The sequence below is a fragment of the Xiphophorus couchianus genome, chromosome 24, assembly GCF_001444195.1.
Source record: "Xiphophorus couchianus chromosome 24, X_couchianus-1.0, whole genome shotgun sequence".
Classification (NCBI taxonomy): Eukaryota; Metazoa; Chordata; class Actinopteri; order Cyprinodontiformes; family Poeciliidae; genus Xiphophorus; species Xiphophorus couchianus.
This window is the reverse complement of record NC_040251.1, coordinates 10998727-11012288: the sequence shown is the minus strand read 5'-3', so window position 1 is coordinate 11012288 and position 13562 is coordinate 10998727. Positions and strand designations below refer to the sequence as shown.

Sequence of the window (13562 nt, the reverse complement as noted above, 5' to 3'; positions counted from 1 at the left end):
ATAGGCATCTTCTAATCTAACTGTGGGTGTTTGTTTCCTGGTGTAATGCAGTTACCAGGCTTTCTATGATGGAAGCCTGAGTTAATATGACTAACTCAGAAAAATTGGTAAAAAACACTTTTGCTTTGAATAAAACTCTTCACTTTGTCTTCAGCAGCCATTTTTTTTTAGAAACAATCCCCTTCTGCTACAGATATCCAAGATTCCAGATCGAATCTTCATTATTAACCATTTCTTTCTTCTTATCACAATGTATTAAGGAATTAAAGTCAGACATTTTTCAAAACATATTTTCATAAATCTACAGTTTAACAAAGAGCTGAAGATAAACCAGGGATTTTGTGTGAGAAAGTAAGTGAATCCCTGAGCCTCTGAAGCCTGGTAGGAAAAAAAAAATCTCCTTTAGCCACTTTCCACCACATGGTGCATCATACAGCACAAAACTCCCACAGCCATTTGTTTTAATTCAGATAATCGGTACTAGAGAAACATTACATCAGCTGTGCTTCATCAGCTCCACCCCTACCTAGCCCTGCCATCTGCTTCGCCACACACTCTGTCTCCCTTTGCAAACTGTGATTGCTCCTTGTTCTTTATTACTGCCTGGCACCAGCAATCGATAGAGATACTCACTTTATTATGTCATTTGATCTAGTCACCTGCTGCGTTGGTTGTCACCTGATCACACGCTATGATAGAGCGTTATTGATCCTACTGCGTGATTTGCATTAAAGTCGCATCACAAGAATGAGAGCAGCGCTGCCGGGGGGCCGCGTTGTTGGTGGGCAACTTTACTTCAATCAGATCAGAGTTCTGTTGGAGCGCCACAGGAGGAGCACTGGTTTCATTTATCATGTCTTCAAGGGGGTTCTGGTCGATAGCTGGATGTGTCCTCATAATGGCATGCATGAAACAATAACAGAAGATTGCAATTAGGCCAGTAGATAAATCAATATCAAATAGAGAAGTGTTTTGATAAGTTTCTCAAAAACTTTAGTAACTATAAAATATAAATGCAAATATAAAAGTGATAGATCAAGTTCAATTCAATCCAGCAAAGACAGACTTTTAATTCCAATTTCCTAATTAGTGCTTCAAGCCACATCCACAGAACCAAACGGTGGTGGTAACATGACTAAATGTAGAAAACATGAAATACATTTAAATTAATTTAGAAGGCACTGTATGCATTTTACTGTACCCCAATTTTACTACTAACCCTTTTGATAAGAGGTGCATTAATCCTATGGGGTTTTTTTCTTGTAGGATCGTGTGTGAGATGTCTGCGGCTTCGGCAGACAACAGACCCGGCCCGGTCCAGCTGTGTGTGGGTGAATGCAGACCAGAACTCAAGACTCGCTCCTCACAGCTCTACTCCTTTGTGGTATGTTTGCATTTAACTATATAGCGAATAATTCTCTGGACAGAAATGTTCATGTTTGGACTTTAGTCAATAAAAGTCCAACAAAGCAACTGTGTATAAAACCTCTGTATAGATTTAGTTAGTTGAACGAAGGGGAATTTCTACTTGCAAATTAATTGTTTTGAGGGCCTCTGGCAACTCAAAGACTTTTAAGTTGCCATGCCAACCACCAGTGTAATTAGGCAGCTTCGTGTTTTCTTATGAGTTAGTTTTGAAATATCACTTCTTGATTGACAGCAAAAGGTTTTAAGAGGTCCTCATTAGAATTCTGTGGTTTTCCCTGGTCGGTGATTCTCCTGCTCTTCATTTATGATCAAGTTGTGAGGTTAATATCGCCTCATAAATATTTTGATAAAGACTTTTTCCACTTTTCTCCAGTTTTGCAAGTCAATTTGTGTTTCACATCCTTCCAGCTCAGCAAATATTAATAAAACATTGCTACATATTTTAGAAATGTGGTTGAACAAAAGTTGTTCAGGGATCTTTGTAGCTTTTGACCTTTGTAAGCAATAGATCTTTCAAATTGAGAGCAATGAAAACATTTGTAACTTCTTAAGTTGTTTAAGTTGTTGTTTCTTTAAACTATTGTAATTATCATCTAAATGAATTGATCTTGTTCTTCATAAATATGTACAAAAGTGTTATACTAAATTTTCCTGCTAATTGTATCTATGTGGAATTGGAAACTTTTGATACTCAGGAATCTGGTTGGCACACTCTTCTTTCTCTGTTTTGCACAGTTCTAAACTGCAACCAGGTCCACATACGTAAGCATGCACTCTATCCTCAAGGCCACTTTGTATCATAAAATCTCAAATTGTTGGCAATGCTAAAAGAAGGAATGCTAATTTGTTGCTTTGATTGTAACAAGTGAATCCTCAAAGTTTCAATTTATACCCCTGCATGAATGGTACCCTTAAAAATGTGCAAGCGACTCATGCCGTGATCACACACCATCACAGATGCTCGGTTTGACTCTTGTGCTGACAACACTCCTGATTGTCTTCCACTTCATGACCCCGATGTCTGTTTTTCCTAAAACAAGCCGCTCCACTGTCTTTCTAACCATATGTCATATCATGTGCTTCTGTCCAGAGAACTCAAGCACAAGGGATTTGTGGTCCTTTCACACATAAAACAGGATCCATTTGGGTGGAACAGCTGATTGCATTGTGTAAGAAGGTTTTGCCGAGGCACTCTGGATCATATTTAGCTGTGCGGAAGTGGAAGTGGAAAAATTGTTTCTCAGGGAGTGCCTGAGTCTGGTGAAGACTTTTTTTCTTTATAAAGTTCATTGCAAAATTTTGGCCAAGTTACTACCAACAATGTCATGATTATTTACTAAGATTTTTTGTGATAGATCAACAAACAATGTAGAAATTCAACTCATGTAATATGCATCCTCTTATGTTATTGGTTAGGGAAGTCTCTATCAGCTGTGCACATCAAAAGAGATTTTTTTTTAACCGCTCCTTCATGACCAGTAGCTACCATTTTCCCACCTAAATGCTTTTGCATGACACTATAAACATTAAGCAACAATAAAAATAAGTTTTTACAAATGCCTTCTATGGGCTTTGATTTTTGCTGTTTATCCATAATATTGTGCAGTAGAAATATTCTTTGAAGCCTGGACATACACATGCCTTTTTGTTGCACTTTTACTGATTCAGACATTCTTGAAGAAAACACCCTTCATCATTGAGTGGATCAAAAACGATTTTAGTAAAAAACAGCTTTACCACCTTTCAAGGTTGACAATGATGTTCTCTTTTTTACTTTGAGGTCTAACCTGCTGATTCTTTTTTATTGTCTTTCTTTTGGCACTTGTGACTTTTATTGACCCAGCAGGAAATGTGTAGAGAGAAAGGGGGAGACATGCAGCACAGGTCTCAGTCAAACCCAGGATGGTTGCACCGATGACTGTAACCTCTGTATGGGGTGCCAACTCTTCCGCTACACGATGCCCTGAACTGCTGACATTTTTTTTTCTAATCCAAAAGAAAATAAGCAGATCACAAGAATATGCCAATTTATGCATTAAGCCCTATGTGCCAAACCTTCAATCTGATTTTTACGAAGGTCAAAAAGTGACTCAAGTGATGTGTGAAAAAAACAAGACCCAGAGCCAAGAGAAAATTGACCAATTTCATCACTGCTTTTCAACTTCTTTATCCATGTTTCTGGCATTAAATTTAAGTAATGTCACAGAAAATGGTTCAATAATTTCCAGACTTCTTAAAAAACCTCTCATAGTGTCCCAAAAATGTTTTTTGATACCCGAACATGATTTAATGGGTTGGAAGGCATGTGAGAGAGAAAAGACTGACAAATAAATGAACTTGCTAAAATGCAAATAAGGCTTTTCTGTCCTACACCCTCTGACTCACAGACATTTCTCTGCTTCTGTCACCTCAGTCTCAACCTGCAACCAGCAGATTATCCGCCATCCCATTTGCACTTACTCACTCACACTTCCACAATTAGCTTTCTCGTAACAATTAACAGCGTTCTGTAATTAGCAGTGTTGTTCTCAGAGCACCTGGTTGGTTCCCATGCCCTGGAAGTCACCCGTACTGTAGCAGACAGTTCTGAGTTTTGCCATTATGAAGCTCTTGGCTTTGTGTGTCCATGTCTCTTTAATGAGTGGTACACCTGCCACCAAGTGAAGATATTAAATTCTCCAGGGCTTTCTTCACTGAGGCTAGAATTTTCACTATTCCTTGCACAGCCAAAACGTGAGGACAGTTTCTTCTTTTTCAGGTTTTCTTTGTAACACACTACTCCTTACAGCATGTGTACAGGTGGGAAAATGGTTATGAGGACAGGCTGTTCATGAAGTAGGTTCAGAAATGTAGCTTTATGTTTGTGCAGGTAGAAATCTCCGTATTTCCCTATAAGCACGAGTCCCTGAGTAAGTGTGCAGTACTCTCATTTCCCATATGACGAGCTGTCTACGTGGATATTTCTCCATCTGTCTGTGTGATGGCAACTTAGCTGCCTGCTGCTGTAAACACTAGTTATTTTCAGAGCGTCTTTAAAAAGCTTCACTCAGACACAACTCACCAGTGCTCAACACGATGTAGTCGGATCTCTCAGGGATTCTAAGAGCTCCTGGTTTTATCCTCTTTTCTCCCACCAGCACTGCGCTCGGCTGCCATCAGCCTGGCAACATGAATAACTGTAATTTGCTTGGGATCTGTGATAATACATAAAGTTGTCAAGTGTTACCACAGGGACATGTTTCTGTTTACTCTTGACAGTATCTATCCTTTAATCTGTCTGTTTCTGTCTTCCTTCCGTGCTTTTTTCCATAGCTTTAACTTGCTCTCAAGTCTATTTTAACCACTTTCTTCCTCTGCATCTGTCTGTTTTGTAGACTCCAACTGTCACAGGCCTGTCCCCGAGCAGAGGTCCAGAGTCTGGAGGCACTAAAGTCACCATAATGGGAGAAAACCTTGGCGCTGGCAGCAGTGTCAACGTTCAGTTTGGAAACCAGACGTGCGAGTTCTTCGGGTGAGACTTCCCACTCACTCACATTTCTAATGTAGCTCTGATTTAATGGACATAAAAGTTTCATTTGTCTTTTTATGTGCACTATAATGGTTGCAATAGATTTTTCACTGTTCAGTTCATTGTAGGGGCTAAAATTTTCCAATTGTAAAGGGTGATAGTGAAGAACAGAATGTGTTTTCTTGTGTTTCCTATGCATTATGGTATAATGTGTTATAAGCTTTGGTTCAATTTCTATCACTTCTATGTAGGGGTGGACATATATCATAATATTTACCATTTATTTTAATAAATCTATTAGTATAACAATTTTGATTTATCATTGTCACAATAAATTCCCAACATTGACATTTTCTAAATCAAACAAGTTGTCAGTATTGTTGGGATTGTTAGTTTTACTCTTTATTCACTGTCTGTTCAATGAAAGTATTAGTAGATAAAAATGTATTTGAAAGTATGATTAAATGCAGTGAATGTATGCAATTTAGTGATACAAATCACACTTCTTTTCATGACCCATGTCCTAATGAAGTGCATTATAAATGAGGATGTTTTTCAACATCAGTATTTGTGCTTAGTAAAGGTCAACATTTTTTGCGAGTGTATTAACACAGTGGGGCAAAATTCCTTAATTAGAGAAATTTGTTTTTAACTAAATAAAAAGTGGCATGGGTCTTTATTTTGTAAGATCCCTCAAAAAATAAAGCATTTGTTAGGTTAAATGTACTTTGCTCTTCTCTTAAGTTGATGAGAGTTTATAGGAACTTTAATTCACAATACATGAATATATGTTTAGTTGTGTTTAAGTATGATGTATATCTTAACAAGTGGCCTCTCTGCTTGATGATAACCCATGTTCATCATTCCATCATGCATTGTGAGCAGGATACATAGAGTTAGATTAACACAAAACTTTTTATCAGACAGAAATAAACCTTCTTCAATAACCTTCTGAGTCAAACTTTTATAGTTTCTTGTTTGAGCTCAAGAGGAGAATGCATTTGAGTGTAGCCAGATCTCTGACCATTCCTCTTTGCACGCACAATCGGATTAGATCATCCAAAGACCTCTGTATCCACCAGCCTTGTGAAATATTTTAGCAGGAGACTAAAGACTACCTGTTGGCAAAATAGAGATTATTAACAGCAGGAGTGCCAAAAGTTGTGAGTTTTTATTTGATCAAATTAACAATTTCTTAACTTGGGATTTAACCCCACTGGATATGAAAGTCAAATTGAAAGGTTGAATTTTTTTTATCAAATCTTTCAGTGTGGGATTATGCTGCTGCTATAAAAGATTAATTTATTTTCAGACTTTTTAGAAGTTTTACATGAGGTGTTCCAATAAATGTGGTCACCACTGTACATGCTTGCTGTGAACAATTCAAAATAGAAAGGTTGGCTTTTTAAAAATGCAGTGAATCATTGCCATTAAATAAGGTGCATTAATTCTCATCTCTTCCTTTATTTTCATTAGCTTTTACTGAGAATTCCCTCAGGAAACATTTTCCTTTCTTCTGCTGTCAGAAACTACAGTAGATCTTAATCAAACCTTTGAATACCAGCTGCAAGAAAAACCTTTATTCATTTCTATCCACTTCCATTCTTATTACCTTCCCATCGGTGTGTTTATGCCCCCCTCACCTCTCCACCGGTTTTTATTTTCTCCCTCTCATGCTTGCCTCCATCCCTCTTCACCATCCATGTTTTCATAACTCAGATACTCCCACATGCCCTCTTTTTTGCATTTCACTCCTGAAGGAGCCTATTTTAAGCCCTGCAACAGTAATGCGACTATGATGTTGTAAGGCTGAGGAGTTAGGGCATTTTTAATGAGATATGGGGTTAATTGGTGGTTTGTGCTACTGCATGGGAGGAAGTAGAGGATGGGGACATTATGCCACAAGATCCCCTCTGCTAATGAATTGGGACAGATTCAGAAGGTGTGCAGGTAGATAATGGAGTACTGAGAAACTATATTGTAAAAGGACATGCAAGTGGTGGAGGTACTAAGTGCATGCATGGGGTGCAGCTGTGCTCACGCTGCGTTGTTATTCAGGTAATTACACAACAGGGCTGGTAGAACAAATCGCATAATATATTCAATTGCTGTAGGTGGTGCCTTTTGCTCATGTAAATTGAATAATTTTGGTTGGTAATGTAGCTTTTTACAGGGTGTCATTATTTTATCGTACTTTCATCTAATCTCTGCACAGATGTAGCATGTCTTACAGATTTAAACTTTGCTGATACAGATCTAAATGTTTGTTTGTCTTTAAGGCGGACCATGAAGGAGATAGTCTGTTACTCGGCCCCATCCCTGTCTGGGGTCGGCTCGGTTCAGATCAGTGTGAGCGTGGATAATGCCCAAATCAGGGAGAGCCTCACCTTCGAGTACATCGAGGACCCCACTGTCCTGCGGATCGAGCCGGACTGGAGCATTGCAAGGTGACCCAAATTACACTCCGCACAAATTACATTTATCCGCACGCTCTCTAACCGAGGCGGAGATTTCCTCTTCATCCAGATCTTTAGAGAGAGTCAGTTCAGGTCAGCAAAAGGAAGCAGACAGGAGTCAATACTGCACTTCCAATTACTGTTCGGGTTTCTCCCAATTAGTCTGGATCTGATAGAAAAGACCCAGCAAACATATTGGAGGGGATTGAGGTTGAGGTTGAGATTCAGCTGTGAAATGAAGTGTTACCCGGTCTGTGGAAACCTTTTCTTTTGTGGCTTTAACGTCAGAGCAAATAAAGTAAGGAATTTATCGAGTGTAGAAAGAGCTCTCCAGTCAATACCGTAATATATGATCATTTCTACAGTACGTTAACCTTAGCCTGAAAACAGATCACAAGCAGTAAATTGTAAAAGTATTCACACCCCTTGAACTTTTACACGTCTTTTCACTTTACATTCTACAAATTTGAATGCATTTTATTCTGATTTTATGTCGTAGACCAAGATAAACGCAAAGTGTTGATTCATGCGGCTGAATCAACATTTTGTACCGTTGTTTGTTGGCGTTAAACCTGCAAATTTTTTGCAGCATGTGTTAATCATCTTTACACATGAAGAGACTGAAAATGTTGCCCTTGTTTCTAACTCATAATTATGCTTCTTTTTTTTAAAAGCATTCTATTGTAGCTCTGTTCTTATGTTTACATTTGTCTTGCTGGAAGGTGAACCTCAGCCCTGATCAAATCTTTTACAGCCATAACAAAATGACTATTTATCTCCTTTCAAGTTTAACAACTTTAACCAGATTCCCTCTCCTTGTTAAGGAAAAACACACATGCTGTCACCACCATGTTTCACCATGGAGGGATGTGTTTAAATTGATTGACAATTTTAGTTTTCCAACACACATACTGTATTTCATATTGACTAAAAACTTGAAAATACTTGATTTTATTTAGTGGTACTACAGTAAAGGGGCCTGAAAACAAAAGTACACAATACTTTTATTCTTTATTTTTTGTAAAAATGATCAAATTATTGAAAACTATGTCTCTATCTGTCTCATAATAAAATACCTTCAGGTTTGGAATTACAATATGACAAGATGTACAAAAGGATGTAGAGATGTTTCCATGGAGCTCTATCCATCTAATGTTTGCCCTGTTGACTAGTGCACCACCAAAAATGGAGGAGGAGACGTTCTGCCAGTGCAGACTGAACACCTCTGCCTCTCATTATAAACCCCTGATCAGCACCGCATCTTAATATGCCTGAACTGTCTTTGTATTTCAAGCTCAAATCTGTGTCAGTTGATTGTAACGAGTTGAATCGGTTAAAATTCCTCTCTAATCATCCTCCACTCCAGAGGCCATCACCTCCCAAAAGAAACTTAACGGTGGGATTCGATTTGATGCATTAATTTTCATCTGATGGGGAACATTTTGAAGAGGTACATCAAGGTTAGAAAGTTTAGTGAGAATTGTCTTTGAACTACTTTGCCGCTCTTTCCCTCTCTTTTCTCAGTCGTGTTCTGTTTGGAAAGATTTAACATGTTTTTTTTTGGGGGCGGGGGGTTAATTTGTGAATAGAAATATGTTGACTTGATTTATTTTTTTCCTTTTTTTTAAATTTAGTGGCCACACCCCTCTGATGGTGACAGGAACCAATCTGGATGTTGTTCAGGAACCCAGAATCCGGGTGAAGTACGCTGGCCGAGAGTCTGTCAATGTAAGAGCCAATGATTCATCTTAACCCTGAACCTGTATGTGCAATAGAAATTGCTGACAGCATCTGCTAGTGTGCATACTGTATTGATGTGGAACGGTAATATCAAACTGGGTCCAAGTCGACACACTCAGAAAAAGCCAAGTGATGCTTAGCTTTGGAAAAATGTGCCAGCTCTCAGTGGCCCCTCTAGGTCTGTTTGCTTCTTTGACTTCTGCTTCAACTACCCCTTCTTAAGCAAAGAGCATGTGAGTGATACAGATGGCAGTGAGAGTGATCTGCATGCAGTATTCATTCAAGACTTTTAATCCATCCATCCATTTTCTACCACTTATGTGGGTCAGGGTCATCGAGGCAGCAGCATAAGCACAGCTCTGAAGCCTCCTCCTCCCTCCTTCCCTTCCTTCCTCCCTCTGGGAGATCTTGGCATTCCAAAGCCAGTCATGTGACATAATCTCTGCAGCATGCCCTCAGTGTGTCTCCTGGTTGCGCATGTCTTTAACATCATACCTGGAAAGTGTCCAGGAAGCTTCATAGTTAGACAAACCACCTCTTTTTTTAATGCAGGAGCACTATTCTGGTAAGTCTGATAATAAGATTTTTTTTAAATAGGATCCAAAACATGAGACATTAAACCAAGCTTTATTTAACATGATTTAATTTATTTTATATAAATATATTTATAGCATTTTCTTACTGTTTTGTTGTTCATACACAGACTAATGGCAAAAATGTAGGTTAACACTTTAGTTGTAGGTTGATTGCACAGAATGCCATCCTTTTCTGCTACAATTGTAGCAAGCACATATTAGCTAGTTAACTATGGTTTTTATGCTAGACAATGTTTTTTTTTATCCATGTTTTCTATGCATGAGAAACACATAGTAGCCTCTGTTCTGCCAGCTGACCAGCAGTTCAAAGCAAGTGGGTGGGTGTGAGCGTGGGAATGGTGGGTTCTTCTATTATTCTCTGATGTTTAGAAATGGTTGATTTTTAAAACAACCATTTCTCCTGCATTTGTTTTTTTTTCCAAATGCAGGAAAACACAGGACTTATTCCAAAATACTAGATATGAGTGTAGCTTTAGCACCACATCAGGTAGATTCAAGCCCTGAATTTTAAAAGCTAGTACATTTTTGCACCTCTCTGCAATTATGTAAACATTCTGTATTTTGGGCTCCATACTGACTAAGTCCCAGTGAGATGGTCCTGGTTTTAATATCCTTGATTTTAGTAGTGTGTTCATATGAACTTGAAATCTGGAGATTAGAAGTTACAGCATGGAGGCCCAAACTTCATATGCCAACATTCACTCTCTGTACTGGAGCTCACAACAATTGTAAAAATATGTATTTGGGTTATTCCACATCTGTCTCACTTTGCCCAGTTCCATTCAATTTACATCTAATTTGATAAGTTAATGACAGCGAGGAAAGGGCACATTGTGTCAAAGAAAAGCAAAGATTGTCATCTTTTGAATTTTGCTGTAGTGATTGGCATCATTGTGCCAGTATAAGTAATCCAATGTGGTTGATTGGAATTTTACCAACCTTTTGCATTGAGATATATTTTTAAACAGTGACAAAAGAAGTCTCTGTTTGTGATGGACCGATGACCTTTCAAGGTTTATGTCCTACCTTTTATACACTGGAGATAGGAACCAGCTCCTGTGCAATATAGAAGGATTAAGTGGGTATAGAAAATTGAGAGTTAAATGGATTCTGCACCACTAGGGGCAAAACTATAACCTTTGGTACATGAAAGATAATTTCTCCTCTGGAACCGACTCTTCTTCCACCTGAATGTATAATGGTTGTAGGAGGAAGCCAGAATAGCTTTCAAAACCACTGCAGAAATTGACTGAACAGCCAACCGGTTTTCAGAATTTAACAATTTTGTACCTTTACCATTAACTCAAATGAATTCTCTGAATGAGCATTTATGTGCTCTTATTATTATTTTATAAGGAAGAGCAGAAATAAAACAAGTGTTTATTGACCAGATATTTTTCAGATCAACATTAATTTCAGGGCTTATGTGTATAAAATTGTAGAGCAAGCTATAAATGAACAGCCACACTGTACTGCAAAGGAAAAGCCTTTTAAGACAGTACTGTCAAACTTGTGCAGCGAGGAGCTGGATGACAGCAGACAGTAGGTGTGAGGTCAGTCTGTGGGAGAATGTTGGAGGTGTCCATAATCGGGGGCAAGGAGACTCTTAATAGCTTTCAACGGAAGATTAACTGCAGTCAGAAGCCTTTGGTCAGCATAAAGAGCGCTTGTATAATCAAAGTCTTAGCTGCAGGAAATCGTTACAAATTACATTTGATCCCCAGTCCTGGGGGCCCTTGTTTAATTAAGAGGATGGGATCTCCTCTCTGTGGTTTGAGGTAAAATGGGCAGAACATAGAGAGAGGAGGATCAAACATTAAATTGGATGCAGATAATGCTACTGGTTCGTCCAGCTGGTTAAAATTTGTTAAGTTTGACGCATTGTGCATCCAACCATCTTAGCGCCGTCCTCACATTCACCATGTCTCAAGCATTTGGTGAACTTTTGTCGGTGATTTTATTGCTGGTTAATACACATGCATGCACATGTGCACACATAAATCAGTTTAACAGATTTTGCCCCACGTATCACAACATTTTCTGCATTCCCAGCATCATGACTCCTTACATTAACAGTCTTAAGCCAACTGTAGGTATTCATCTTAGTCTTTTTTTTATGTACATAAAAAATTTGTTTTTGTTTATTTTTTAATGGGAAAGTGTTGTTTTCAATGTGAACAATCCTTCTGAGTTTTAACTAGTATTGAAGTTACAAAAAATCTGTTATTTTATATGTTTTAAGCAGGATAAAGCAACACTTAATAAATAAAAGTGTGAATGCTTGGTGAGATTTGACTTGTGTGTGATGGGTGGAGGGCTGTATCACCTTCCAAAACCTTCCAATCACTGTTTTGATTGTCTTAATAGCCATAGAGAATGTGTTACTTCTATGAATGTTAATGTTAAATCATCCTTTCTTGTTTCAATATAGTTTTCCTTTTTTGTCACCAGTGGAAAGCAAAAAAACAGCCTATACCAATAGGAGCTGCTGTCTGTCAGCTATAGCCTTCAAATGATCACCTGTCTCCCACTAAATTGCTTCTCTACTATGTCTCCCTTGTGTCACCTACACAGAATCACAAAGAAACCAGCAGAGGTGGGGCGGTAGCCAATTTTCTTTTTAAAATTCTCTGCATCTGTCAGCAGATTCACAATTGAAACATTAATCATGATTTTGATTAAAGCCTAAAGGCTTATTTTTCAGCTATAAAACATTTGCCTCTCCCAGAAGAATCTCATCTACAACATTCACCACATATTAGATGTCTAGACTAAGTGTCATCATCGACACGTCTGGTACATTTACAGCCCTGCTGATTATAGAAAGTTTCACAGCATGGATGCGCTTCGATGAATCTTGCTGTCACAGACTGGAAGGAGCACAGAGTTCATGTTAACAACAAAAGCAGTGTATTAGATGTCCAATGATGATGTTGAAGGACCGATTGCTTAGAGACACCTTTTCTTATTTTTGGCTTCAATGTTGAACAAAGACATGCCAATTTCCACATCATTTCATTATTAGGGGGAATTTTTATGTTATTGTTATGTTATTGAAAGCTTTGTACATGCTTTGTGGTACAGGGAATGCCTCAGCATCTTGCCTAAACCACTATAGGCAAGATGTGGTTTAGGCAAGGTTCCTTGGACTGCGTTGTTTTCCACAAGCAGTTAAGCAGTTAAGCTTCTAGTGTTGACTTCTCCACTTCTCATAAAACTCCACTACCAATGGCTCCTCAAATCAAATTCAATTCAGTTAAACTGCCAATAGAATGACAAAAGTTTCGGCAGCATTTTTTCAGGATGTTTTGCATGTGTTATCTGTACCAGTTTGCAATAAAAACATGATGAATACACTCTTATCAAGACCAGCAGACAACAGCAATTTGCACTTCTTTTGTGACAGTTGTGACAGTTGTTCTCTCTGGAGCTACAAACACAGTGGGTGCAGAAGTGCTTAAAGAGAAAGTGAAAAATATTCCTTTGGTTTTGATAAGAGGCACTTCTCAAAAGTTTAATATCAGTGCAACTTCATGTCGGATTATGCTTTTTTTGCATAGAGATATGCAACTTTTGCATAAAACTTTTGCTACAGTTACATTTGAAGGTTCTTTGGTTTGTGAGCCTACCAGATTTGCAAATTTGGTGGCTAAAATGTTTGTTAAATAGCTCAAGTTCATTTAACTGAATGGAAAACAGTTTTTTATGTCTCGACATAAATCATCGATTAGATGACAACCATTTTGAAAGCCATGTGTAACTTTAGTTCAACAGCCTACTTGATTTGGGTCTCTTGCATAAAATCTTAATAAAATAAATCCATTTTGAGGTTGT

At 38.2% G+C, this 13562-nt stretch overlaps 1 protein-coding gene across 1 annotated transcript in view; it reads left to right on the top strand.

Annotated features, from left to right (window-relative positions):
• The window catches only part of plxna2 (plexin A2), a 213707-nt gene that overhangs the window by 156023 nt on the left and 44122 nt on the right, over positions 1 to 13562 (top strand). The window contains exons 14-17 of the mRNA XM_028010799.1: positions 1267 to 1384; positions 4803 to 4939; positions 7216 to 7383; positions 9027 to 9120. Coding sequence (XP_027866600.1) covers positions 1267 to 1384; positions 4803 to 4939; positions 7216 to 7383; positions 9027 to 9120 — 517 coding nt within the window. The remainder of the gene's footprint in view (positions 1 to 1266; positions 1385 to 4802; positions 4940 to 7215; positions 7384 to 9026; positions 9121 to 13562) is intronic.